The sequence below is a fragment of the Medicago truncatula genome, chromosome 1, assembly GCF_003473485.1.
Source record: "Medicago truncatula cultivar Jemalong A17 chromosome 1, MtrunA17r5.0-ANR, whole genome shotgun sequence".
Lineage (NCBI taxonomy): Eukaryota > Viridiplantae > Streptophyta > Magnoliopsida > Fabales > Fabaceae > Medicago > Medicago truncatula.
Window position 1 is genome coordinate 54,559,011 of NC_053042.1, and position 25,040 is coordinate 54,584,050.

The window sequence follows — 25,040 nt, forward strand, 5'->3', positions numbered from 1 at the left end:
TTACATTTCACTTGTTAATTTTTTTTTATTTTTTTTTTATAAATACATGCGGATACGGAAGTAAATACGTTGTGGGAGAACAACCCTATTGGTTTGTCTATAGTAAAATTCTATATTAGCAATAAACAATTGTCTGTAGAAATTCATGATAAGAACAAATGTATTAATGTCTCGACTTCTTTCACAAAGGTAATCAACAACCTCTTAGAGTCAAGAAAGAAATTCATGTTATCTAGTTGAAGGTCAGCCACCTAGCTTAGAGCATTATAGAGTCCCTACGCTTACCCACCTATAGAGAACAAATTGGAGAAAATTAGATTGTCTTCGCAAGAACAAAACATCCTTTTTCATCACAAATGCACATGTCAATCCCCACCTTTTTGAGGGAGAAAGAGAACGACGCATTAATGTTACACTTGAGCCATCAACATTTTATAGGTTTTTTTTTTTTGAAAATTAATCTTTTTTTAGGTGAATATTTTTCTAAAGGTAAAAAAGATAATATATTAAAACATACAATGAAAGCACAAGGAATGTTAAGATCAAAATGTTGTAAAAGACAAATATTACAAAAACAAAACACCAAAACTAACGGTTCCACTCAAACAGAAATAAAATTATGATCAATTTCCATGTAAAATCACCCTTAAACATTCAAGTAGTTTTTTTTTATGTTTTTAAAGAATTTAAGTAGTTGAATGCTCCATTAATAGTGATCATAAATAAAAAATTTAATTTCGAATTTGATCCATGACCATATCTATTCTTAATATTATTCACCATAGACCCACGGTTAAGTTGAGTTGTCTTTTTTTTTTGTGTCCAGGGATCAAACTCCGAACCTTACATATATTATGCATTGTCATTACCAACTGAGTTAAGCTCACGAGAACGAACTAAGTTGAGATGTCTAGAAGAAAGGTGAAGAAAATAACATTTGTCTTTCAACAGAAGCACCTAAATTGGTTTTGCTATTGTAACAGGTAGAGTCAAGAACCGAGATTTTAACTTCGTTGCGGACAAGCTGAATGCTAGATTAGTTTCTTGGAAGAATAAACCCCTTAATAAGTTTGGTAGGTTTTCATTGGCCTGGTTATTGTTAAATTAACGGGCTTCCTTTAAGGATTTGTTCTCAAATTGATACGATGACCAGAAAGTTTATTTCGCAAGGTTAGTTCTAACAAACCTTGGTTGTTGGCCATTAAATTACTCAAGCTAAAAAAGAGAGTTGCTAGAGAAGCCAACGCTGCAATGCTTGGAAATTTGGTGTGGGACATTCAATAAAATTGAAATAAATCGTTGGTTCACGTGATCGGAGACAAATAGTATCTTAAAAACATTTCCTTGCTAATAAGGAATATCTAAATACAATTTTACCATAAAAGCCTACTTTAAGATTTAACTATTGTGGTGGACAGTTCATCAGATCACAGATTGATCAAAAACAATTTAAAAGAAGTTCAAAAAACATGTTCCATGTCAATAACAGGATGCAATCAAAACAAAATTTAAAAGCAGGTAATTAACCCAAATACTCTTAACAATATTCACAGGTTCATTTTGGCTCTTTCAGAGTGTTCTGAGTTAAGTCGGCAAAGTTTGAAGTGTAAAGGTCACCACCCCGTACGTAATAAAGTAAGCCTCAAGAATCCATTTTGATCACACAAGATGATTAGGACGATATCTGCATGAAGCCATTTAAACAATTAGGACATATAAGTATAACCACACAGCAGATAAACCCTTCACTAGAATCCAGCGTTAAATAGAGGGGGAAATTTTGGAACTAGAAGCATAATGTGCTTAAGGCATAAATAACCGCAGCAGAAGACCTTGCAGAAAAAATCAAAGCCTTGAGAAAAGTACCTTGCGTTGAAGAAGACCAGGTAATGTAGCTCGCAAGAGATCATCTCCCACAACTGACCTCAAATTTTTCAAAAAATCATCACGAGTCATCTTTTTTGCCTGGTGATTAACATAAAACAATGACAATTTGTATTAGAGATATAAATTAATACCGAGAGGGACATCCAGCAAAGCTAGTTTACATTACATACCCTGAAGTGCAGATGGTACATATGTATAAGTTTCATATCCTCTGCAGGAACCTTGTTTATGATAGCAGCAAAAAGCGTAGAAAAAGGAAACCGGGGGGATGTTGAAGCTTCAGGCGAACCAGTTGGTATTCCCTGAGGTATCCCACAATTCAAAAACTGATTGGACATTTTTCTTTGTCGACAAAAAATCCTAACAATAGAATATTTCAAACCAAAACTCCAAAAGCAAATCTTTGTCAACAAAAAACTTAACAATAGAATATTTCAAACCAAAAGCAAATTCAAGATCTAAAAGAACCTAAAGGAGTTGTGCATTTAGCATTAACATGCTAATACACACACACACACACTTGGACTGTGGACTGCTCTTTGATCTGACTGCATCCTAGAATATTTGGATAGAATAAATTGAAAATTCAAAACCTTGATGAATTAAAAATCTATAAGAAATACTTTTCAAAATTTTAAAAAAATCCAAATCCATTGTAAATTTTGATGCAGTACGTAATATGATTTCAGACAGGACTTTCACCAGAACATGCCATGTGATCATATCTATCACATCATTATCACCACCATTTCTTTTACCAATGAAATTATTCCAAAATTAAATTAACTTTTTATCTCATCTAAATAATTTTTTTCTTTCCAAAATCCTAATTTATGCCTGCAGCTCTAAAACTGATCTGAGCTCGAAAACTATTTTTTGCAGCAACTTTTCTTAGCACTGTAAGCAACATGCTTTCAGGTTCACCTGATCTGAGCTCAAAAGCTATTTTTTTAAACAAATTCTCTTAGCACTGTAAGCAACATGCTTTCACCCTTAATCAATATTCTATAACTAGCAGACAAGGAAAACCTTCATTGAATTCTCAATTTCTCTACATTCTGGCTTTAATTCCTCTAAAGATAGGCAGTCCATTTTTCAGAACCAGACATAATTTCTTACACAAACAAAAGCATCAAATGCAAGCTATAACTGATCCATTTTTCAGAACCAAACATAATTTCTTCCACAAACAAAAGCATCAACTGCAAGCTATAACTGATTTTCTTCTTTTATAAAAGAGGCTATCTTAATATCACGAGATAATTAAAACAAAGTAAAAAAAAATGAAAAAAGTAAAAATATAGTTAGATATAGAAATACACTGCCTTCACAAAGGAAATTTGGTATTGGAAGTAATGCTCAAAATACCAAAGAACTTACAGTGCTTACTCTTGAAGACTCTGAACGTGGCAAGATTTTAGGACCATAGCTAGCTGAATTAACCCCAAAAATATTATTCTTACGCTCACATCCCAAAAGAAGGCCTGTAAAAAAACGCATGATATATTAGTGATCAAGAAAGAAACAAGTTTCCAAAAGGAACGGCACTCACACAGCTTAGCATCAGAAACAGAAGGCTATGTCATTGAGCAGACATGCAGTGATAGCTCAAGTGCCCAACCAGAAGATGAAACCATCCATCCAAACGGAGTGAACCGAATCATATATCAACATTAAGTACCATATACCAATATTATTATAATAAGAAAAAAATGGATAGGATCCTTTTTTTGTTAAGAAAATGTAAAGAAATAGAAAACATAAAAGAACTAAAAGAACGATGTTTCACCTTCAGCATCAGAAGAGACCTTGAAACTAACGACAAATTCTGGATAGATGTGGGTGTTCATATTCATATTCCATACTATAAAGTTTCTTGGATTGTGGATGTCATCCACCCCACTATCATAGTCACTACTACTGGGACGGTACTGTCTAGTGCCAGGATGGAGAAGCTCCATATTCCCCATTATTACACGGCAAAAGACGATGTGTCGAACTCCATTTTCGTCAACATCGCAATAACTAGCACTGTAAATACGGCAAACTTGAATCCTTTTCTACCCATTACAACAGAATAATCTAGAATAAAAGCACATAAATGATAAAATAATAAAGTACTGAAGTAGAATGTAAAGAAGACAACGATGTATAAATAAATAAGGGGAAAAAGGTTCTGGTCATGCAACATAAATATCAAAATTTTAATATTATAGAACATTTCAAGGAAAAAATATATTGACAATTGACAGTAATAATAGTGATTTAAAAAACAATACCATGCAGGGAGATATATTAGTAGAACTCCATTCTTAAGTAAAATAATTGGTCTAGAAATCAAAGGAAGGAAACTTCTACATTTCTATTCATCTTGCTTTAACACGGCAAATTCAAGCCTAGGATAACTTCAACAATATTATTAGCATATAAAAAAAGATTTTATTGTTCAAATTTGATGATTAGAAATTCAACCTGGCAAAAGGACAGGTAGCAGCTGCAAGATGAACACCAATGCCATGCATGCATTTAGGTGCAGATGGTACACAATGACCAAGCCCACACTTCATCATAGTAGGTAATTCTCCTTTGGAAGAAGCAAGCCAAGCATATCGAACATTAGCATCCCCCCGACAATTTTTCGCAATTTCAGCTTGCTTCTCAAACAACTCCAATCGTGACTGCACCAATGTACTTGAGAAGGGGTAAATCTCAACTATGTAAGCACTACCAAAACTACCAGTTCCCTTAAGAAACATCTTTTGTACAGTATCCAAATCCAACTTTCCATATACAATTTCATTATATGCATTAAAACCTATACTTTTATTTTGCTCAACGGCTTCGCCAACACTTCCATTTCCCATGTTATTACTGCTATCTTCAATTTCTAAATTATTATGATTGCAGGCTTGTTTAGCATCAATTTGAACATGCTTAAAGGTGACATTGGACTCCCCAATGCACTCCCCCAACTTGGATGCACCTACTCCATTTATTTCAATTCCTAAGTGTAATTTAATTTCATTAGGACCTTGGAACAAAGATTCTTGACCTTTTCTGCTGTCCTGATTGCAGAGATCATAAGGCACTTCATCGGAAGCAGCATAAATTTCAGGAAAAAAGCAGCACCCTGTCTCATCAATCCAAGCAATAGGTTGTTGCAAACCAGATTTCAAATTCATCTGATACATGTGCAAAAAGTCCAGCACAAGATGATGGCCATTTAACTCTACCTCCACAGCTGCTTTCTTTACATCAAAATCTTTCCTAACCAAATCAACAACATCCTGTGGAAAGTCCTTCCATCCACCATTTTGATAGAACATCAAACGTTCTGGGCTTCCGCTCTTCTTATAATTCATATAATACCTAACCAACGATCGTCCAATATGATTCTCTGATTTCATTGGCTTGCTTTTGTACCCTTTCAATCTCATATGTTTGACAACCTTGTTTCTTGGTGTTACTAGTGATGTACACTGAGGTAACACTGGTCGCAGAGCTCCATTTGAACATGTAGCATGTCGAGAAGCACGCTTCCGCTTCAGATTAAGCACATTCCTGTTAGATGCCTTTCCGTTGTTTGCTTCCATGTTTATCTACTGGAACACTATCAAATATAAAAGCTTAGAATGCAGCAACCAAACAGAATTCTGGTCCTTTGGAAGTTTCAAATAAACTGTCCCAGTGAGAGTGCGGACCATGACATCAAGAATGTTTGGAACATCCTGAATATATAAAAAAATTGAGAATAGGTAACTAATATATAGGATCATGTATACATCATTATAAAGTTAACATGATAAATAATAAGTTAATCAATAGAAGTAATCCATGTGTGATAAAACAATCAATCTAAAAACGTTTGGCTTTCGGGTGAAATTTGCAAAAGTACTATCTCCAAGAAGATAAGAAAAATATTTATGCCAGAAAAACACTTCAAAAACACTTCAGCTTTCAGGTGAAACATGCTACATAAGTAATATTTTTAAATAAAAACAGAACAGACAATGTATACTCACTTATGCCAGGTTTTTAAATGCAGCAGTATTTTTCAAGAAATAATGCTTCTAGAAATTAAACATTTGCTGAACATAGACTTTTCTTCTGTCCAATAAGCTACATTGGCAATTCAATTATGCCAAGCTTTTAAATACAACGGTATTTTTCAGCTCGATAACCAGTATATCACTTCTCAATACTCCAAAAAAATGGGAAAAAACTGAATATGCAACATAATGTACAAGCAATCCTATAGACAGATAATTATATGTTTATTTGAAGTTACATTAATGGCGATTGACAAACATTTTATCTGATGAAGGGTAAAAATAGTAACATAACAACTGATTCCCAACATTAGCAATTTAAAGAAAAAAGAGTAAAGCATAACAACCAAACTAAAAAACAAGAAATGCATATATCAATCAAAATTAAGAAATAAAATGTCACAAAATCAACTAAAAGCATAATAAAAAATAAAATAAAAATATGCATACCAAACACTTCTGTTAGCGTCCATATTGTACATTCTCTTCTCTGAAACACCTATAATCATGATCATAGAATCAAAAACAAAAATACCAATCAGAAAAAACTAAAACAGAAGTTGCAAATCACATTACCAAACCCTAATATATCAACAGATCAATACAGTCAAAAAAATTGAGGTAAAATCGAAAAATCGTAATTAAAAAAATCAAGTTACCTATTCCTCTCAAAATCAATTTATTATCGTTTTATTTTTGAATCTAATTGAAATTTCCAGAAGTTAGGTTATGAGAAAAAGAAGGAACGAGAAACCCAAACCCTAGTTAGAGGCGGTGGAGACAAAGAGGACGACTGAAGGACAGAGCAGTCAAAATACTCCTCCAATCATTATCATTATATAATCAAAACTAGTGTTAGAATTACTACTCCTAAACAAAAATTAATTTTTTAGATTCTTTGTATAGATGGTGTATTTAATTATATTATTGATCAAATACATAATTTATTTAATAAATTTAAAAAATTAATTTTTATTTTTTAATAAAAAAATTATTTTTATTTATAATAGTGATTGGATGAAGTATATATATGAACTACTATATATATTAATAAAAAAAATCTTATAATAAGGATGAATTTAACTATTTAGACGATGCGTCGAACTTGATAAAATTATAGAGTAAGACTATTAATCTTTGAAAAAAATTGCAAAAACCCATCTTAGTTTAAGAGACAAATAAAGAATAAAAAAATATTAATATATACATTTTTTTTAAGAGGAAACATAATTCATCCTAATTTCTCTACATCATTTTTGAATGATGAACTAAACATAAAGAAAAGAAATGGAAACGAAAAGAAAATTAATAAACCCTAAATTTTTAAAGTTTATAGTGTTAATGGTGTTTACCACTTGTACCATTTAAGCGAATGTTGGTTTATCTATTATAAAAATAAAACTACCTTGTAATTTGATTTTTCATTTTATTTTGGATTTTAATAAATTTTTACCGTACAAAATAGATGATTTAATAAGGGTAAACTAAAATTCGTTCAAATTACAAAGGACGAAAGTGCCTTAAATCTTGAAATTCGATGCCAACAAAAATCCAAAATTAAATATAATCTTTTTAAAAAAAATATTTTATAGAGGTAAACAATAACTCACTCAAATTGGCAGAGGGTAAACAATATTTAACCCAAAATATATTTTTTAAGAGAAATTTAACCCAAAATATATTATTATGTTTTGTTTAAAATATGTGTATTTATAAAATGACATAAATATTTTTAGTAAAAACTAATATAATAAAAAGAATTAAAAAATAACACAGTAAAGAAAATAATAATATAAAATATATATATTTCATAAGAATAAAAAACAATTATTAAATTAATAATAATATTTTATTAATAGAAAATAAAGAAATTGTTGAATTATTTGTATCTATTATTTGCACACCGTATATACTATTAACACTCTCCATTTGAATAATTTTTTTAGATATCTATCAATGCTTTTATTATAAGGATGATAAATTTTGGTGTAACATTTTCTCTTTCAATTTTACCACCGATATCAAGTTTTTATACAATTTATCCTTCATTATCGATCCTTTATGTATTTTTTAACAAATAAGTTTACAACCTGTATTACTTTTTATGAATGAAATAAAAAATTTGGATTTATTTTTGGATAAAACTTAGGTAAAATTCTTTAGGTGCTTTTCGTATGATTCTTAGCTAAATTCACCATTATTTCCTCAAGTCCATAATTTTCTCAAAATTTGTTATATCCAAAAAAATATATGTATTTTTACTTAAAATCATAAGAAAAAATTGTATTAAGTTTTCTCCTTTATTTTTTAAGTAGAAAATGATAGGTTGAAGGGCAGTGTTGTCCGACCAATTCAAAGAAGCCGAAAACTATTCTGTGGGACCGTAGCTCCTTCACCTATATCTCTCTCTCGCGCAGATTTGGATTCCACAATCAATCTTTGTTTGCCTTTCTCTTCCAAAATTCAACGTCGCCGATTCTTCTCTCTCTGTCCAGTTTTACTTCCAGGTACTTCTCTCTCTCTCTCTCTCTCTGTATGTACTTCTTCCCGTTAAATTTCTCCATCCTCTATCACATGTTTCGATCTAATAACATGTTACTCTAATCAATTCATGTTTTTTTCATTCATCTTTATCTTTGATCATTATTCAATTGTGTCTGATTCGATAATGGTTATGTATGCTTATTTTTGTATCTATCCTTTCCACTATATACACAAAAGTCATTGCGTCTGATTTCATAGACCGAGTTGTATAGGAGATAGTTTGGGTTGGGTATGTGTGAATGGAACCAACCTAGCTTTATGGAACCAAATGGGTTTTCCTTAACTCGAAAAAACACTTTTGCACCGAAGGGTTGGAAATGATTATATGTTAACAACGTTTTGCCAGTGTCCTCTACAGTCAGTTTGCTAGAGGTAATCCTTTGAATTCCATTTTTGTGAGCCAAGAAACAACTTGTCATTTCCAGGTCAAGCATAGAAGCTAAGTATTGCAGTCTTGCCTTGGCTATCTCTTAGCTACTCTGGCTTTAGTCTTTACTTATTGAATAAATTCTCCCACCATCCACTGTGCAACATGACCACTATAGCTTTAGCTCATAATCCAACAAACACATTTGTCGGTGAAAAGGTTATTCAGAAACAACACCGGGTGGTTCACATTCCTAGTCACCAACTCCGGGTGGTTCACATTCCTAGTCACCAACGGCGTGCAAATGTAATGATTAAAGCTTTCTCTCCCGCCAAGTTTGTAGAGTTTTGACGCAGTACGGAAGCGTAGGGTTAGCAAGCGCTAAACCTAGATAGAAAAGAACAAGTTTGAAAGCGACAAACTTGTGAAAATAGGGTTGCAAGCGACAAACCTATCAAAATAAGGGTTTCCGGAATCCACCAGAATTGAGAGAAAATCTCGAATAATTTTATTGTATCAAAAAGTGTGCCTCTTAGGCTGCATAAGTTCTGCTTATATAGTGAAAGTAATAACAAACCCGTGGGCCAAATAAAACAAAACGAAATAATAATAGAAAGTTCTAGAAAATTACTAAGATTTGGCTAAATAATAAATACTACTAAATTACTAATAAAACCCTCCTGCATCAGGTTTAGATCCAAGCTTACTGTGCATGAATCATGATTCCCCACCCCATCCAGTTAAACATGCGGAGGAATGTGATTCATCATCTCACCTAGTTAAACTTGCGAGAGAGTATTAAAGGATTCAGTTAGTTGAAACGTTCCTAGTTATTTTAGTAACTAACCTCAATTAGTCTATCTCTGTAACTAACCTAGTTAGACCTGCCTGAGTTTTTAACCAGCTTAGTTAGTTAGCCTTGTTGAGTCTTAACCAGCATAGCTTAGGCCTATATAAAACATATTATCCTCTCTATTGTAAGAAAAAAATCATAATTAATCAAAGCAATTAGATTTAGTCAAAATTGAGATATGCAGAATTCTAACAATGACCAACAACAATTGATCGATTAGACTTGTTTTTTGGACTATGTAAGACTTTAACTCCACAGGTGTGCGGTTGCTGGGAAATATTTTTCTTTCATCTGCGATGACTGGAATATCAGATTTTCTTTTTCTGAGAACAACTTTGCATTGTAGTGGTGCAGTCTTAAGATTTTGTTTTTAAAATATAATAATAATATTTTCATTTTCATACCTGTGATATGCTATTTTTATTCTGTTGAAGTCATCTTACAATTTCATAATGACAATCTGCAGTAGAAGTCGTATCTTATGGCTGCCTTCAAAGCATTTTGGAACAGTCCAGTTGGTCCTAAAACAACTCACTTTTGGGGACCTGTTGCTAACTGGGGATTTGTTGCAGCTGTGAGTTTCACTCCTATGATCTGTTTATTATTATTAACAAAGTCCTGCATTTATTTACTTTACCAGTGTTAAAAAATGGGCTTAACCTTCGGTTTTAAACTAATATGCCAATTTTTTTTATATGGAAAGGGGTTGGCTGACATTAATAAACCTCCAGAAATGATCTCCGGCAACATGACAGGAGGTTTGGCACCTCTGCTTTCATGAAAAGTTGAAATTCTTCTTGGCATATGGTCTGTGGATTAATTATTTTATCTCATTTTTGTCGCTGCAGCAATGTGTATATATTCAGCATTGTTCATGAGATTTGCATGGATGGTACAGCCACGCAACTATCTACTTCTTGCATGTCATGCTTCAAATGAGACTGTTCAGCTCTATCAACATACTAGATGGGCAAGGGCAGAAGGGTAAGCCGCTAACATGCAAGCAAAACAAAACATGTTTTCAACCTGTTCTATTTGCCGCTACTTTCTGAGACAACAGTCAACAATGTTTCATGTTTTATACTATTTTACTAACTTGTAACATGTTTTTAATATGAATTGCAATATGTTTTTAACTTGACCACCACTATTACTCTCTTTGTTATGGATCTGGTGTGGTGTGGGAAAAGTTTTCTTCAAGTTACAATAATCAGCAATACTTTTTGTAGTCTCGTTTATTCAAATTGTACATATATTGTTGTCATGGTGGGTGCACGGAATTTATTACGATCTTCCACTACCATTGTAGTTTCTATGAAACCCCACCTCTATTTTCTCCTCTCCACTGTATCTCCACTTGAACTGGTCATTAAATGTAATGTTTGTACTTTTTGGGGTCAAGTAGCCTAGTGGCTAGAATTCACCTTTTAAGGTGAATATGTGGGGTGTCCGGGGTTTGAACCCCGGCCCCTGCATATATCAATGCATTGTCTCTACCAACCGAGCTATTGCTTACGGGGACTGTTAGTATTTTATTTTGACTGAATATATATGTCGGATGACTGATACAAGTTCGTATTTTTGTAATTTCTTTTGTAGTTATCTCTCGGGGAAGAAGGAGAAAGAAGCTTCATCAGAGTGAATGCATTGATTTGAACAGATTGTGTTTGAACTTTACAATGTATGAATGATAATAATTGAATTGTTAGAATTGATTGTGATTTACAAGGGCTCGTGGAAATTGTGAAAGATTCTGAATTTGCAGAGTATTTGTTTTTGTGAGGATTAAAAGAAGTCAACACAATTAAAAGCTTGATGGTTTTTAAACTGACCCATGAGCCGTTAAACTTATGTTTGTTTTATGGGACAAAAATATGTTGTCTTTCATCCAACAACATATTCTATTTAGCATGGAACAAACATTGGTTATGGATTAGCAAAATGCTGAGTTAGCAACGGATTAACGTGTAAACATGAATTTGCGGATTATTGGCTGTTGCGCACCGTTGGAACAAACATGAATTTTGTGTACACTTTCAAAATTCTCTTCAATTGTTTCAAACCTTCTTCTTCCACTAGAATGTCTGAGAGTGTGCAGGTACACCACCTCATTCATCCGAAGAAGACTGTTGACGACGAAAGTGTCATACTCAAAGGTCATTCAACGTCATCCTTTATATCTAATCCTAGCAAACGTGCTTACCCTAATTGCTAAACCTTAAACCTAATTCATTTGGGCGCCAAAACATTTGATCCGTTGATTCAATGTCAATTGAAATCAACGGCTGATAAACCTTCTTTAAAATTTGTTCTTTGAAAAATACGTATTTTGTTTTGTTAAAGAAAAAAATCAGTTTCTAATGACAAGTACACACCGCTCAATACAGAGACCAAAACATTTGACACTTTTTTTTTTCCTCTCCCCTTCTCTCTCTCTCACTGCGACCAACATCTCCAGCGAAACAGAAAGAAGCCATTGCAACTTCTTCTTCCTACGATCGATGTGTTAACTGTTGGGTTCATTGATTTCCAATATCATCAAGAACGCACGCTACATGGTATCACTCAAATTTCATTTTTTTTTTAATTTTGTTTGTAGGGTATTTGAGGGCATAATTATGATTTATTGATAGTTTAGGAAAAATTTGATTTCAAGTTTGATTTTATATATCCACTGATCTTGATTTGTATATTTTGGGTTAAAGGTCTTGATTTTGTGCCAATGTATGTATGTTTGATTGTAATTTATATTTTCAAGTCGGAGACTTTCATCACAATGGTTATTACTTCTTTTCCATGGTAGGTTGAATTCATAACACTACTGTGTGTTGAATTCATCTCAATTTTTTGTTTCTTTTTGCTTTTGCACCACCAAGCTGTTTGATTGTTTACTTATATGAACTTTGTCCCATAACTTTGTTTTTCAAGCAATGTTTTAAAAAAACCATTTGGAATTTGCACTACTTATATCATAGTCCAATATGTTGAATCATCCTTATTGGTTTTTAAGTGACAAGTTTTGATTTTTGGTTAAAATAGAATAAGTGACTCTGAATTTGCACTACTTGCAATCTTCTATCATTCAAACTACATCTCTGAATCGAACTTGCTCCATTTAAAATGGACACAAAATTAGAATCGAATCTTAACGCAATTTTTTCTACTGTTAACATGTATCTTGAATCGCGTGTGGTTAACGCTATTAATGGTGATAGATCAAAAGGTTCTGTTCCATCTGATGCACAGATTGTTGCTGAATCTTCATTTCGTTCGATTTCATGGAGGTTTAGGACAAGGATTTTGAAGGCTTTGTGTAAGAAAATTGATGTTGGGATTTCGTCGAATTCAACTACTGGTGAATTGATTGGTGGAAATAGAGAATGCCAGGTCTGAACATGAATTGAATTGAATCGTTTACAGGTTTAGCCATATCATCTACTTCCAAAAACAGAACCGATTCGATTCCAACTGAACATACATCTCTGTTCCCAGACGAAGTCCTCAAGAACATGCCTCATATTCAAGAAGGTATGTGGCTTTGTTAATTAATTTTTCCATCTTTAAACTTTATTGAAATTATGTTTCAATAGGAAGAATGGGGGCCTGCACATTATTTTGTTTGGTTTCTTTTGCAAGACTTGGTATATGCAGTGGGTTGTTTATGTTAACAGCACGCTTGAACGCCGTTTGTTTTATATTCCGTCGTTTAAGATTTATCGCGGTGTTGCTGGTTTTAATGATTATGGTCCTCCTGGTTGTGCCGTTAAATCTAACGTCCTCTCCTTTTGGCGTCAGGTGAATTGAGTTTCTATGCGACTAGAGGCTGGGGATTGCACTTCAGAATTTTATCGGAATGGTTTTGAAGGTCTGTGTAGTTTTGTGATGCAATCACATAAGGACTCTTCTATTTAAACTTTTTCTTTCCAGATTTTGTCTCTGATATTGACTTGGTAAGCAAATATCAAAATCATTTCTTCATGAATTTTATTTAGGTTAGTTTAAGATGTCAGCTGAATTTGATTGATATATCAAATATTATGAAAAATTAATTGGAATCGATCCTTGCTTGATTTTGTTGTTTTTGCAAGTTTGATTGGAATCCATGTACATTATACAAAACAACAAAGATTCCCATTATGATTGCAGCTTCCATATTCTTGTTCTTAGTTGTAAAAGAATGGATAGGTTTGTGGTTAGATCTCTATTGCTTTGTTTTAAATTTCCAGCTTCAAAATTTCCATGCATTAATTAAACTCTTTCATTCCTTCATCTTTCAGGTATAAAATCATCTCACAAGAGCTTTACAAAAGTTTCGATGTTTATCATAATAGAATAATTTATACACCTCTCATTGTAAATTATTTATGTCATCTAACAATATAATTTATATGATATGATGCATATGTATTAAGAATGGTTTTGGAGACCGAACTGGAACTTTACTCATGGGCATGTATTTTATAATGCTACTATAGTCTTCTTCCAAAATATATGCTTATGGAATGTTTTTCTTCATTTTCATATCCAAATGTGTGCTTATCTATTCAGAGCTGGTTCAAGGTAGTTTTCTGCATAATTTGGAGCGAGATCGAGGTGATTTTCTGCATAATTTAGAGCTGATTTTCGGCATGTGGACTAATGTAGTGTATCAGCACTGCTTTGGTACTGCAGCTGGTACATAGTGGCGTTTTTTCCTCCCTGTGTTCTGATTTGTCTATTTGTGTTCCAACTGCAACATATTAGTTTTAATTTCTTCTCTTTGCCTTGGTCTTCATGTGTTTTGGTCAATTTACAAAAAAAAAATTATTGTGTCAATTATATAATGTTAGTATATGACTCTAATTTACGGCGGTTCAATTTGTGTCTAAGAATGATGCTGAAGAAAATGAAGCTGACAATCCAGATGCAAACTTATTGACTATGTCTAATGAAAATGCACTTGAGGTGGCTAAAATAGCAGATGATTTGGATCAGACATTTATATGTGCGCTAAAATTGTGATATTTATACGAGTTCCTGGTCCTTTGCAGAACCCTATAATCGAGAGTGCGGATTCAACCAAGTCTGACAACAGGCAGGGTGATAATAACCAAACCGTCATTGAGACTACACCGTGTAGCAAATTAAGTGGCAAGCGGACCGTTGACATTGTAGGCCCTAAAAGCTTGGAACTGAATTGGGGGATAACTCAACCTACAAAACACGGAAAGTGAAATGCACTAAGGTTGAGAAGGATTAGTTTGAAAAGCTATGTGTCTGCTGTTTTCTTATTTTCGTTGTTGCCGCTTTGGTTCAATTGTATTCGTATTGTGTGTGATGTTATGTCACTTATCAGTCAGTTATTTTATTTTTTTGGTTTGCTCTTGGTAGAGTTGTCAAAACGGGTCGGCCCTAACGGGCTTCAGGCTTTATCGGGCTTTGCCAAAAAACCCGGTTGAAAAACGGGCTTCAAATATACTATCCGAGCCCGGCCCTACACGGGTCGCGGGTTTAACGGGCCAGCCTGTATTAAAAATTATATATATATATATATATATATATATATATATTTATATTTAAAAAAATACTATAAAATACTCCTATAAAAATATTTTTTTATAAATAATATTTTTAATATGTTTAAATAATGCCTAGAACAAAAATAAATTGTAAACATTTTCGTACAAACGTCGTAAACTAAAACGGCGAGGAAAACAATTTTAAAGAAATTAGATACGTTATGGTTATAGATATTTATATATTCGATCTTTGAAATTATAAATAACGAAATGAGTAAATATAATTTTATATTACATGTATATTTGTGTTAATTCATTGAATTTTCACTTTTATTTATTACTTTGATAATCAACTAGGTAAAGAATTATTTGAAAAATATATATAATTTATTGGATTTTTTTTGTTATGCGGGCTACTCTCGGCCCGTTCGGACTAGCCCTAACGGGTAGCGGATTTTTTAGGGCCGAACTAAAAATCTCTATTAAAATTTGGGCTCAATATTTAAGGCTTAAGCCCTATAATTACTCTAGCTCTTGGTGATGTACTAAGATGTTTTGTTGTTCCCAGTTTACTGAATTCAAACTTCTACAAAGTATTAATGAATTAGTTTTTGTCAATTAATCATATTTAATATTGGCTACTCTGATTATTTGAATTGTTGTAGTTGGTGTGTTTTCTGTTAAACAAAGTCAGGAGTAATAATAGTGTGAGAGAAACTAATTCATGTGAATAATTGTGATCGACGGTTTCATGTATCTAGCTATTTTGGTCCTCTGAGTGTTGTAAACAGATTTCACCTTTGTAATATTTATATATTGGCTAAACTAATTTTCACTTGCTTGCTTTTATTCTATTGCCAGTTCATACAACTATTTTGCTATATACGGTAGAAAAAAACTGTTAGTTTCAAATATTCATCGATGTATTGGCACGTGTATTGCAACTATTACACGATTCGAATCTCATGATTAATATATTTGAAAGTTGCGTGTTTATTTTGCAATGACTATTGATAAAAGTTAAGGGCAGTCGTTTAAGCAAGTTGTCATATATCTCTTGCAACCCGTCTTTTCTCATGGTCAATTATATGGGGCGATCTCAAGAGTGACATCGCGAAATGTTCTTAAAAATTTTGTTGACAGATGAAAATGGCGATTGCATCAATACTAAATCAAATGTTATAAAGAGATTTTTAAAAATGTGTAATCATACATTATTTAAGTAATGAGACACTTTTCTTTCGTCAAATATATTAGACTCATAAGCGATGAATTATATTGCAGTACAATATTTTAAAAATATTTATGACCCGTGCAGCATTATGGAAAATCTATTCACTTAAAATCTTAGATCCAGCAGGGTCAATACACATTTAAAAAAACACAATCCTTTTTATAAAAAATAAAAATAAACATTTGTAATCAAATTATGGCAAAAATGTGCTTTAAATCATTTACTTACTACTACTACTAATTATATAACTCAATTGATAGAGGAAAATAAATTGAAATCTAGAGAAAGACAAAGACAAACAAAAAAGTATATTGGATCGAAGTTGATACCAGAAAAGAGGTTTTTGGAAATGGACGGCGCAGGCGAAGAAGAAATGAAGCCATGGGAGCAGCATTCGAGCGTAATCAGACTTCCTCGGTTTGACTACAATGCTCCGTCTTCTCTTCTCACTCATTCTCATTCCGCCTTTCTTATCACTTGTACAATCAGTGAGTCAATAATATCTTCTCTTCTCTTCTCTTCCTTTATTCTTCAAATTCAATCGCTTATTATGTTAATTGACCTAGCTAATTAACTTTTCAGAGCGTGAGAAAAGTGCTACTAAAGAAGCTATTAACCTCCTTCATAACTTCCTACTTAATGATGATGTCTCTTCCAAGAGAAGGAGGTTAGATAACAAAGATGGAGGAGGAGGAGAAGTGACAACTGATCTTTCCTTGGTTAAACTCATAAGGAATGGTTTGGTACTTTTTATCTTTCCTCAAGACACCTTCCATGACACTGTTCCTATTGTCTCTAATATCATTCAGGCTTTGGAATCTCGGAAGATTACTTTGCCTCTGTAAGGATATCATCTCATGCTCCTACTTCTTTTATTATTTTGTTTAATATTGTTTAGTATGCCAATCATGCTACCCTAGTAATTAAGAAATGGCGATTATCAATCTATGCAGCACTAACATAGACATTAGGCACAAACACCGTACACTATACTAACACAGACACCAGGATTTGTTTTAAAATATACAAGTCATTGAGTATAACCACATGTCTCGGTGTCATGTGTCATGCACCCAAGCACGCCTTCAATCTGAAGCGTTGGTGCTACATAGGCAACTGTTAAAAAGAATAGCTAAGCCAAGTCAATATGTTCGTACAAGAGGGAATTGATTAATCTTAAGTGCCGTACCGTTATGTCAACTGATTTGCTTCTTGTCGTTCTTCCATTCCCTTTTGCTCCAACATTTTGGCTTTGCTTCACTTTTTGTTAAGGAAACTCTCCCAATAACTATTTCCTTCTTTTAAGTTTTCTACTTTTTCTTTATACATTAAGAAATAAAGGACAATTGGCAAAAAGAAAAAGAAAAGTTGATATATCAAGCTTCAATTCAATCTTCCTATACAACTTTCTTGCTTTAAGGATTTCTTGTTGTGAGTTTTAACTTCTGGCATTCTTGAAACTTTGCGTAGAATGTTTCTGTTTTTCCTGCATTCTTTGATTGTGTGTCCTTTCATTCATTTGTACCTGTTGCACTATTGATTTATGAAAAGCAAGTGTTGCCTCTGTATCTAATATAAGCCTCATTTTAGTAAAATAATAAGCCTTTTCCAAATTACTTAATTAAAAGGGTAATTTAGAAACATCTATACATAAAATGGATGCATTAAATACTCTACTTAGTTTTCTTAATACAAGTGAAAATGACAGAAGGTGCTTATAATAAGGGAACGGAGTCGCTTGTATTTTGTATGTGTTAAGTAGTCGCTTGTTTTGTGTATGTTTCATCATAGCACTGCCGGAATACCTTTCACCTTTAGCCTGTGTAACACCAACCTTTCGGGTTGAACGCGTGTTCGACACATCTCGGTATCCAACGCGACACTGACAATGTGATTATATCCAATTATTTTCGTGTTTTAAATTATTATTGTTGTCTGTGTCACACCGTGTATATGTCAGTACCTCAAAGCCAGTAGCCCTTAGACAAGCGCCTAGGCTGACTTATAATATTCTTGTATTGCTTGTTCCATTCAAGTACCGACAGTGTCATTGTCCAATTTCTACACTTTTTTTTTTTTTCCTTCTTTTTTTTCCCGCCGATAGTGGCAGAGTTAGAACACAAATTTAGAGAGGGTGTGATTTTTATATAAATATTTAGTAAATACTAATTCTGGTTAGATTGGAGTAATAATCTCAACTTAAAGAACACTGCAATATTTTCACTCATATTGTTAAATGGCGGTCATGGCAGAATGGCACGATGGATTTTTTTACAATAGCCAATTTGTGAAGCGATGTCTGCCATGGAGATGCCATAGACTGGTGACGCCATAGAATGCAATGGCATGTTTGCATGGTTTACTTTTGTCCTTCCGCTATATTCCGTTATCTGCCGTCAACAAATACATTTCACTTTGTTTTTCACACGTGTTCTTCTAAAGTCCGTGTTTCTTTCTGTTTTTTCTACCATAAAGTCCTATCATGATCATTCTTGAGTACCTCACATCAGAGCATACGCTTTTAGACTGATTGATTTTGACTGATAAAATAATGGTTATGCAAATTCTATTTACGAGTTGTTTTTGTTGGGTGGATATGTCATATATGTAGGTTTGCGGACATATACTACAAATTCCCCCTTTCTTTTTGGGTACTAATAATGTATAACTTTCTACTGCAGTTGGTGCCACCGCATTTTGCCGATCCAAGCTACCTGTAGTTTGAACGAAAAAGAACTGCAAGAAGTAGTATCAATGCTTGTTAAAAAATTTGTGGATGCTAACCAGGATCAACTGGGACGACCTTTAAAGGTTCAACTCAGTACCTTTTTTTAGTTGCAAATGAGTCATTTCTTTCATAAGCTAAAGAAAGTATCTTGGACTCTTTGGTATTTCTCATCACTCAAGATAGAGGAGTACACTATCCCCATCGCCAAAGAAGAGCTTACACTTTTATTCAAATTTCAATATTAATGAAGCTGATATCAGATTGCCCAATTAGTACTTAGGGTTTCACAACATCTTAGTAGTTTCAACGTTCAAAATATATGATGTCCAGTGAAGTCAGAACTGAGATTTTGTTTTGTGCATTATTTGGAACTTACTCAACTTTTTCTTGAAAATATTTCGTTTTGAAATTAAATGATTTAGAGATTATGATATATATATTTCTTAGACAAATGTTGTTCCAAATAAGTTTCAGATGATAATTGATTTATACATGATATGTTCCTGATATCAGAGTTGAATACTATAGTACGTTGGAAAGTATTGTATTTCTTAGACAAATGCAGTTCCAAATAAGCTTCTGATGATAATTAATTTATACATAATTTGTTTCTGATATCAGAGTTGTATATTACAGTATGTAGAAAATATTGTATGTCTGATGTGTGTGTGCATTGACTCTGTAGTTTGCTGTCGGGTTTAACCGAAGAGGAATAGAAGAGACAAAATCTGCAAAAGAAAATTTAAATGGTTCTAATAGTTTGCTGGACCGCAATAAATGCTTTCAAATAGTGGGTACCGCTGTCAATAGTGTTGTGAAAGATTCAGTAGTGGATCTAAGGTCTCCAGAGGTAGAAAAATTGCTGTATTTCCTTAAACAAATTATAACTTATGGTATTCATACACATTTATGCATGCTTTGATTAAATTTAAATAATTGTTTTGCAGCTATCTGTTTTTGTTGAGGTTCTGCCCCTTTCTGGAGTACCTAATGGGTCCATAGTGGTTGCTGTTTCTGTTCTTCCCAGCAACCTTGTTAGCACTAAGCCTCGACTCTCTGTTAAGGCCCTTAATTCTAATACTAAGGAAGGGTCCGTGGCTCAATGAGATACTGTTTCACTTCCAACATTTTTTTTATTAGTAGGTACCTTACACACTAAGTACCAACCACTTGCACTGTTTTACTTCAGCATGCTTTAGGTGGTAGTGGACGCTGTTGCATTGTCAATGTCAGGTTGTATATCCTTGAAATATCTGGTGGATTTCGTATGACCCTGCAAATGGTAATTTAAAGAACAACAGTGTAATGTGTCCCTTATAAACCTAATAAAACTCACATGACATGTAGTATTATTCTCACACTTTCTAACAAGTAAAAGCTGTAGCCAATTTTACTTTACTCCAGCTATTAATGATTCAGCTAACCTGTTATTAATTGTGATTTGCTACCCTTCCTTCATTTTATTTTTTTTTGGTGGTGACTACCCTTCCTTCATTTTTTTTTTTTGGTGGTGACTACCCTTCCTTCATTTATTTAGGTGTTAGTGGTATGTATATCAGGTTGCTTAAAAGCACGACATATATTTTTAAAGAATGAGAATAGTATTTGTCATTTTTTTTCCTTCCAACAGGTATCCTTTGGAAAGGGTATTACAGTGTCCATACCTTCGTTATAATCAAACGTTAAGGGTTCCCGTGAATCTTGAAGGAGCGGTAACGTTTGATAAGTATGCATCTTAAGTCTTGGCAGATTATCTTTAAATTCTTTTAGGAAATGAAGATTCCATTTTCATCTTAGATTATCTCGCTTGATAGAAGAAGAAAAAAACGGACTATCTAGAAGCGGGGAAAATTATGAACAATGCAATGCCCCAAGTCTATCATTTCAAAAGTCTTCAAAACGGGTTCTTCAAACTTTTTAATCACCTTCTCATTGTCTACGAGACCAAACAAAAACTATAAGCCAACAACTAAGCCAAATCAACTCTAGGGGAAGTGTTAGAGAATAAGAAGTCTCCCATTGATTAAAAAGTAAAAGTTCAATAATTTCAATATAAAAAATTAAAAATCAGATACATAACTACTGGAATATAAACATACTCGAATAGTCTACTTTCAAAATATTTAATATAACAAGTCAAAATTGCATATGCTTAGAGTATGCTAATCCGAACCTTAATTTGTTGTATTTCAGCAAGTGAGTCAAGGAATAAATACCTTTAGCAATCAATCAGATAGATAATAGTTAGTAGTGTCTATTTTTCATGTTAGCCTCTCAGCATCCATTTGGATATTAATCATTTTAGAAAATCTAGATAAAACCATAAAATTAGACGTCTGATTGAAAAGAAAAGGCATGCATGCACCCCAGTGAGTAGCAAAATTGTAAAACAAAGAGAATAAAGAAAAAACTACAGTGAAATTATGCCTAAAGTAAAAGATGTTACAGTGAAATAGCATCAAATTCAATTGCCACAAATGGCTAAAGATAGGTCTAAATTAATCCTTTCATTGACAGTAGATGATATTCTAGAGCAGTCCTTGTAGTTGTAGCTGGGGTTAGGACATGAAATTGCCTCACTGATTTCACTGGCCGAATAAGAAGCATTACTTGTCTGAGGTGAAGGATTTTGCAATGTTAACGACAATGACAACTCATGTCCTCCTTCTACATGTGCTCTGTCAGTTTTCACAACTCCATTAATTGACCATGAAGGGCTCTTTCTGTCATTTACATTACTAGCCTGTACAAGGGACAACACACATGTAAATGTATGTATGTGTCTCCAAAACATGTTCACATGAAAAATCCACATTTTTATGAGTATTATCCATAATAAATTGTTTTTGGCAGTAAAAATATTTAAATGTGGTGAGTCAAACACAGTCAAATACAAAAAAGATTGTTTACTTGGATGGTATTGTTCGTATAACTTGTACCATAGTACATGCTACTACTAAAAATTGAATGGAAACAGAAAATGCATTGTAATTAAAAGAAGTATTGACCGTAGAAATTGCACAAAAGGACAAATGTAAATTTCCAATTCCAAATGAAAAAGTCATATTCCAATAATTAGGCAGGCAATGGACCAGGACCAGTGAATGTCAAATAAAAGTTAGAAGTCACAATATGAGCCTTTCTTTCGGTCACAATGCAAACAAACCATGATAAATTTTGGACAATGAAAGAAAAGAAAAGCACTCTAATTCCTAACCAATATACTCTATATAAAATCTAACCACTTCTTAGGCCCCGATTAAATAAATAAATAAATAAATAAATGTTTGTATATTTATGTTGACAACTTTACACTTAAAATTAATTTTAGCGTGTTGATTCTGCGTTTCAAACGTGGTTTTCAAAAAACCAACTCCGTGGAGAATAATGGAACAAACAAAATTAAAATTATAGTAGTAGCTGCTGCATAATGTAATGTAAACATTATATTTTTCACAACAGTAGAAGCAAGGTACCCCACAGTCTTGACTTACCAAAAGATGGTTAGCTAAAAAAAACAATATTTTATTGAAAACATTCTAAAAAAGTATATAGTCTTGAATTGAAAAGGAAAAGAGAATGCATTGCACGGGCATCTGAGAGAGAAACCAACGGTTTGGTATTAACGTGGATCCCAAAATGAAAGGTTTAAATATTGAACAGGCAAAACGTAAGATCTTACTGAACAAAAGTGAAAGTGTTAGGAAAATATATACTCCTAGTCCTACTGGCTACTACTATACCTATAGCCTAGGTTCTTAAGCAGCTATTGCATTCACAGAGAAATTAAACCCAAAACCATTACCACACTCCACCACCTAAAAATTAAGAAAGCTAGCAGCATAGTGTTTCTACTAATAACTTGTTTAAAAAAAAAAAATCTTGGTTTATTTCTCCAAGTAGATAGATTCCTCCAATAAGAGATAAAGAAAGTTGGTTTTAATAAAATAAATAAAAAAGTATCTTACTAACTCACCTGAGAGAAATCAGATTCTTGGTTAAGAGATTTGAAGGAAGTGAGGTTTATGCCAAAATCTGGTAGCAAAGTTGAATTGGGTGGTTGAATCTGCCTCTGCCATGCATAAAACTGTTGTTCATCCTTTATTCCTTTCTTGTTCTGCAGCAGCTGCAGATCATGCTGATCACCCATGGTATTGGTATTGGTATTGGTATTGGCATTGGCATTGAGCTGTACATAGTCATAAAAGCAGTACGGTTTTGTTACCGCATCATCACATATTCTTCTTCTTTCACTGCTGCATTGCAGACTAGTTGTAGAACTTCTCCTCTCGATTCTAGCTCTGATCAGTATAATCCAAATCAAACCATATGAACTTTTTTCAAAAAATAAGTTAAAGTAATGGTAGCTCTTAAAAGCAAAAGATCAACTAAAATATACTCCGCCAATAAAGTTTGAAATTATTATTTCTAAGAGTAAAATAAAATAAAGTTACGTTTACCTTTTTGAGAAGTTGTTACTGTGACCAATGAATGAAGAATCAGAATCTCTCCTCAAAGAATGCTCAACATTAACATCATTCACTTCATCAACACATCCATCATCATGCTCTTCAAGACATTGGTTTCTATGTTGGGAGCTTGTCCTACCTGAGAAAACACATTCATTAGAAAATATTGTATATATAAAAGGTAATAATAATGGTACAATGTATTAACAGTGACTTTGTTGTGCATGTAGCAAACATAATAGTAGTGGTTTTTATCAAATCAAAATGTATATACCATTAGAAGAAATCTACAAGGACATGAGTTTTTTTAGTCTTCCTACACTGTTTTGGTATCAACTAAATGCTAATAAATGAGCATTGTAGTCTTAGATTTCCTTGTTATACATAAAGAAAATCCACAAGGGAATTATTTTGGAACTTTAAATAAATACCAAGAGAAGAAAAAATAATAGACTGAAGAAATGCCTTGCATTCAATGCACAAAGCATGCAAAATTTTCACTCATGACAAGACATGAAAAGAAAAGAAAAAACACTTGTTTAGTACCTTGTCTTCCTAATTCACCTCTCATGCTTCTATACATCTGGTTATCATAAAGAAGGAAAACAAGTAAGATACAAAATTATTTGTGTTTGTACAAAAGAAAAGAAAAATGAAAAAAGAACCTGAAGATGGCTCTTGACATGTGAAATAGTGAGTCCTTTGATATCCATCAACTGAAGAACAAGTTTAGGAGTAGCCTCTGCCAAAAATACAAAGTAAAAAAAAAAAAAAAAAAATCAGAAAACTTGATAGAAAGAAACACTTGGACAAGAAACAAATAAACATGTATAGAGAGAGTGAAGAAAGAAACTTACTATGATGACCTCCAAGGGTTTGAATAGCATGAACAAAGCAACGATGAAGTTCAGGAGTCCATCTCAAACGAGGGACTTTTGATCTTATATACTGCCTCACTGCTCCTCCTCCTCCTTCTCTTCCACAACTACTACTCATTTTCTATCTCTTCTTTCAAACAAATATTCCAACCCTCTTGGACAAAACAAAGAAAGAGATCTTCACTATCTTCTTCTTTTGTTTCGCTCTTAAATTAAATGTATATATGTGTAATTGTGTTATATTTATATTTATATTTATATTTATATATAAAGAAGAGGGTAAATTAATTAAGAGTATAGTACTTTTTGCACCCTATGCAAAAAGAGAATCCAGCTGGGAGAGAGAGAGAGAGAGAGAGGGGAATGAGAAAATGAAAAGACGAAGGAATATGAATGAGAGCTCTGAAAATTCCTTTAGGACATTGGTGTCACTGGTAATACCTGATCCTTCTGATATTGGTAGTTGCTGTACCTTTCTTTTCTTTCTTTGTCTTGCCAATCACAAAATAAATACACACGCCAAAACTATATAT

General features: G+C 33.0%; 5 protein-coding genes across 8 annotated transcripts; 3 read left to right on the forward strand and 2 right to left on the reverse strand.

Annotated features, from left to right (window-relative positions):
* Positions 1-1,286: 1,286 nt before the first annotated feature.
* Positions 1,287-6,763, reverse strand: LOC25485596 (inactive poly [ADP-ribose] polymerase RCD1). 2 transcript variants are annotated; one of them, XM_013614845.3, is made up of 8 exons: positions 6,596-6,763; positions 6,387-6,435; positions 4,360-5,615; positions 3,677-3,918; positions 3,277-3,371; positions 2,058-2,189; positions 1,867-1,965; positions 1,287-1,684 (listed from the first exon to the last, which is right to left on the reverse strand). In XM_013614845.3, exons 3-8 carry the CDS (start codon positions 5,478-5,480, stop codon positions 1,673-1,675), a joined length of 1,701 nt encoding a protein of 566 aa, XP_013470299.1. In that variant the 5' UTR covers positions 5,481-5,615; positions 6,387-6,435; positions 6,596-6,763; the 3' UTR covers positions 1,287-1,672. The 2 variants fall into 2 exon arrangements, with proteins under 2 accessions (XP_013470299.1, XP_024627924.1); XM_024772156.2 differs by having other exon boundaries at positions 3,268-3,371; positions 6,596-6,761.
* A 1,519-nt stretch (positions 6,764-8,282) lies between these two features.
* LOC25485597 (mitochondrial pyruvate carrier 1) lies at positions 8,283-11,531 on the forward strand. 2 transcript variants are annotated; one of them, XM_024772177.2, is made up of 5 exons: positions 8,283-8,443; positions 10,167-10,274; positions 10,404-10,458; positions 10,549-10,684; positions 11,300-11,527. In XM_024772177.2, exons 2-5 carry the CDS (start codon positions 10,182-10,184, stop codon positions 11,340-11,342), a joined length of 327 nt encoding a protein of 108 aa, XP_024627945.1. In that variant the 5' UTR covers positions 8,283-8,443; positions 10,167-10,181; the 3' UTR covers positions 11,343-11,527. The 2 variants fall into 2 exon arrangements, with proteins under 2 accessions (XP_024627945.1, XP_013470302.1); XM_013614848.3 differs by having other exon boundaries at positions 8,287-8,443; positions 10,170-10,274; positions 11,300-11,531.
* Positions 11,532-12,270: 739 nt separating this feature from the next.
* On the forward strand, positions 12,271-15,047 carry LOC25485598 (uncharacterized). 2 transcript variants are annotated; one of them, XR_005643903.1, is made up of 4 exons: positions 12,271-13,228; positions 13,496-13,650; positions 13,789-13,885; positions 13,978-15,047. XR_005643903.1 is itself a non-coding variant. In XM_039830041.1 (4 exons), exons 1-3 carry the CDS (start codon positions 12,821-12,823, stop codon positions 13,561-13,563), a joined length of 369 nt encoding a protein of 122 aa, XP_039685975.1. In that variant the 5' UTR covers positions 12,271-12,820; the 3' UTR covers positions 13,564-13,885; positions 13,978-15,047. The 2 variants fall into 2 exon arrangements, 1 of the variants encoding a protein (XP_039685975.1); XM_039830041.1 differs by having other exon boundaries at positions 12,271-13,013; positions 13,121-13,228; positions 13,496-13,885.
* Positions 15,048-16,703: 1,656 nt separating this feature from the next.
* LOC25485599 (uncharacterized) lies at positions 16,704-20,594 on the forward strand. The gene is made up of 5 exons (XM_013614850.3): positions 16,704-16,920; positions 17,015-17,273; positions 19,114-19,243; positions 19,846-20,010; positions 20,108-20,594. Exons 1-5 carry the CDS (start codon positions 16,782-16,784, stop codon positions 20,264-20,266), a joined length of 852 nt encoding a protein of 283 aa, XP_013470304.1. The 5' UTR covers positions 16,704-16,781; the 3' UTR covers positions 20,267-20,594.
* An 881-nt stretch (positions 20,595-21,475) lies between these two features.
* On the reverse strand, positions 21,476-25,003 carry LOC25485600 (myb family transcription factor MOF1). Its single transcript, XM_013614851.3, has 6 exons — positions 24,487-25,003; positions 24,295-24,371; positions 24,176-24,212; positions 23,621-23,768; positions 23,137-23,461; positions 21,476-21,903 (listed from the first exon to the last, which is right to left on the reverse strand). Exons 1-6 carry the CDS (start codon positions 24,623-24,625, stop codon positions 21,625-21,627), a joined length of 1,005 nt encoding a protein of 334 aa, XP_013470305.1. The 5' UTR covers positions 24,626-25,003; the 3' UTR covers positions 21,476-21,624.
* Positions 25,004-25,040: the final 37 nt, after the last annotated feature.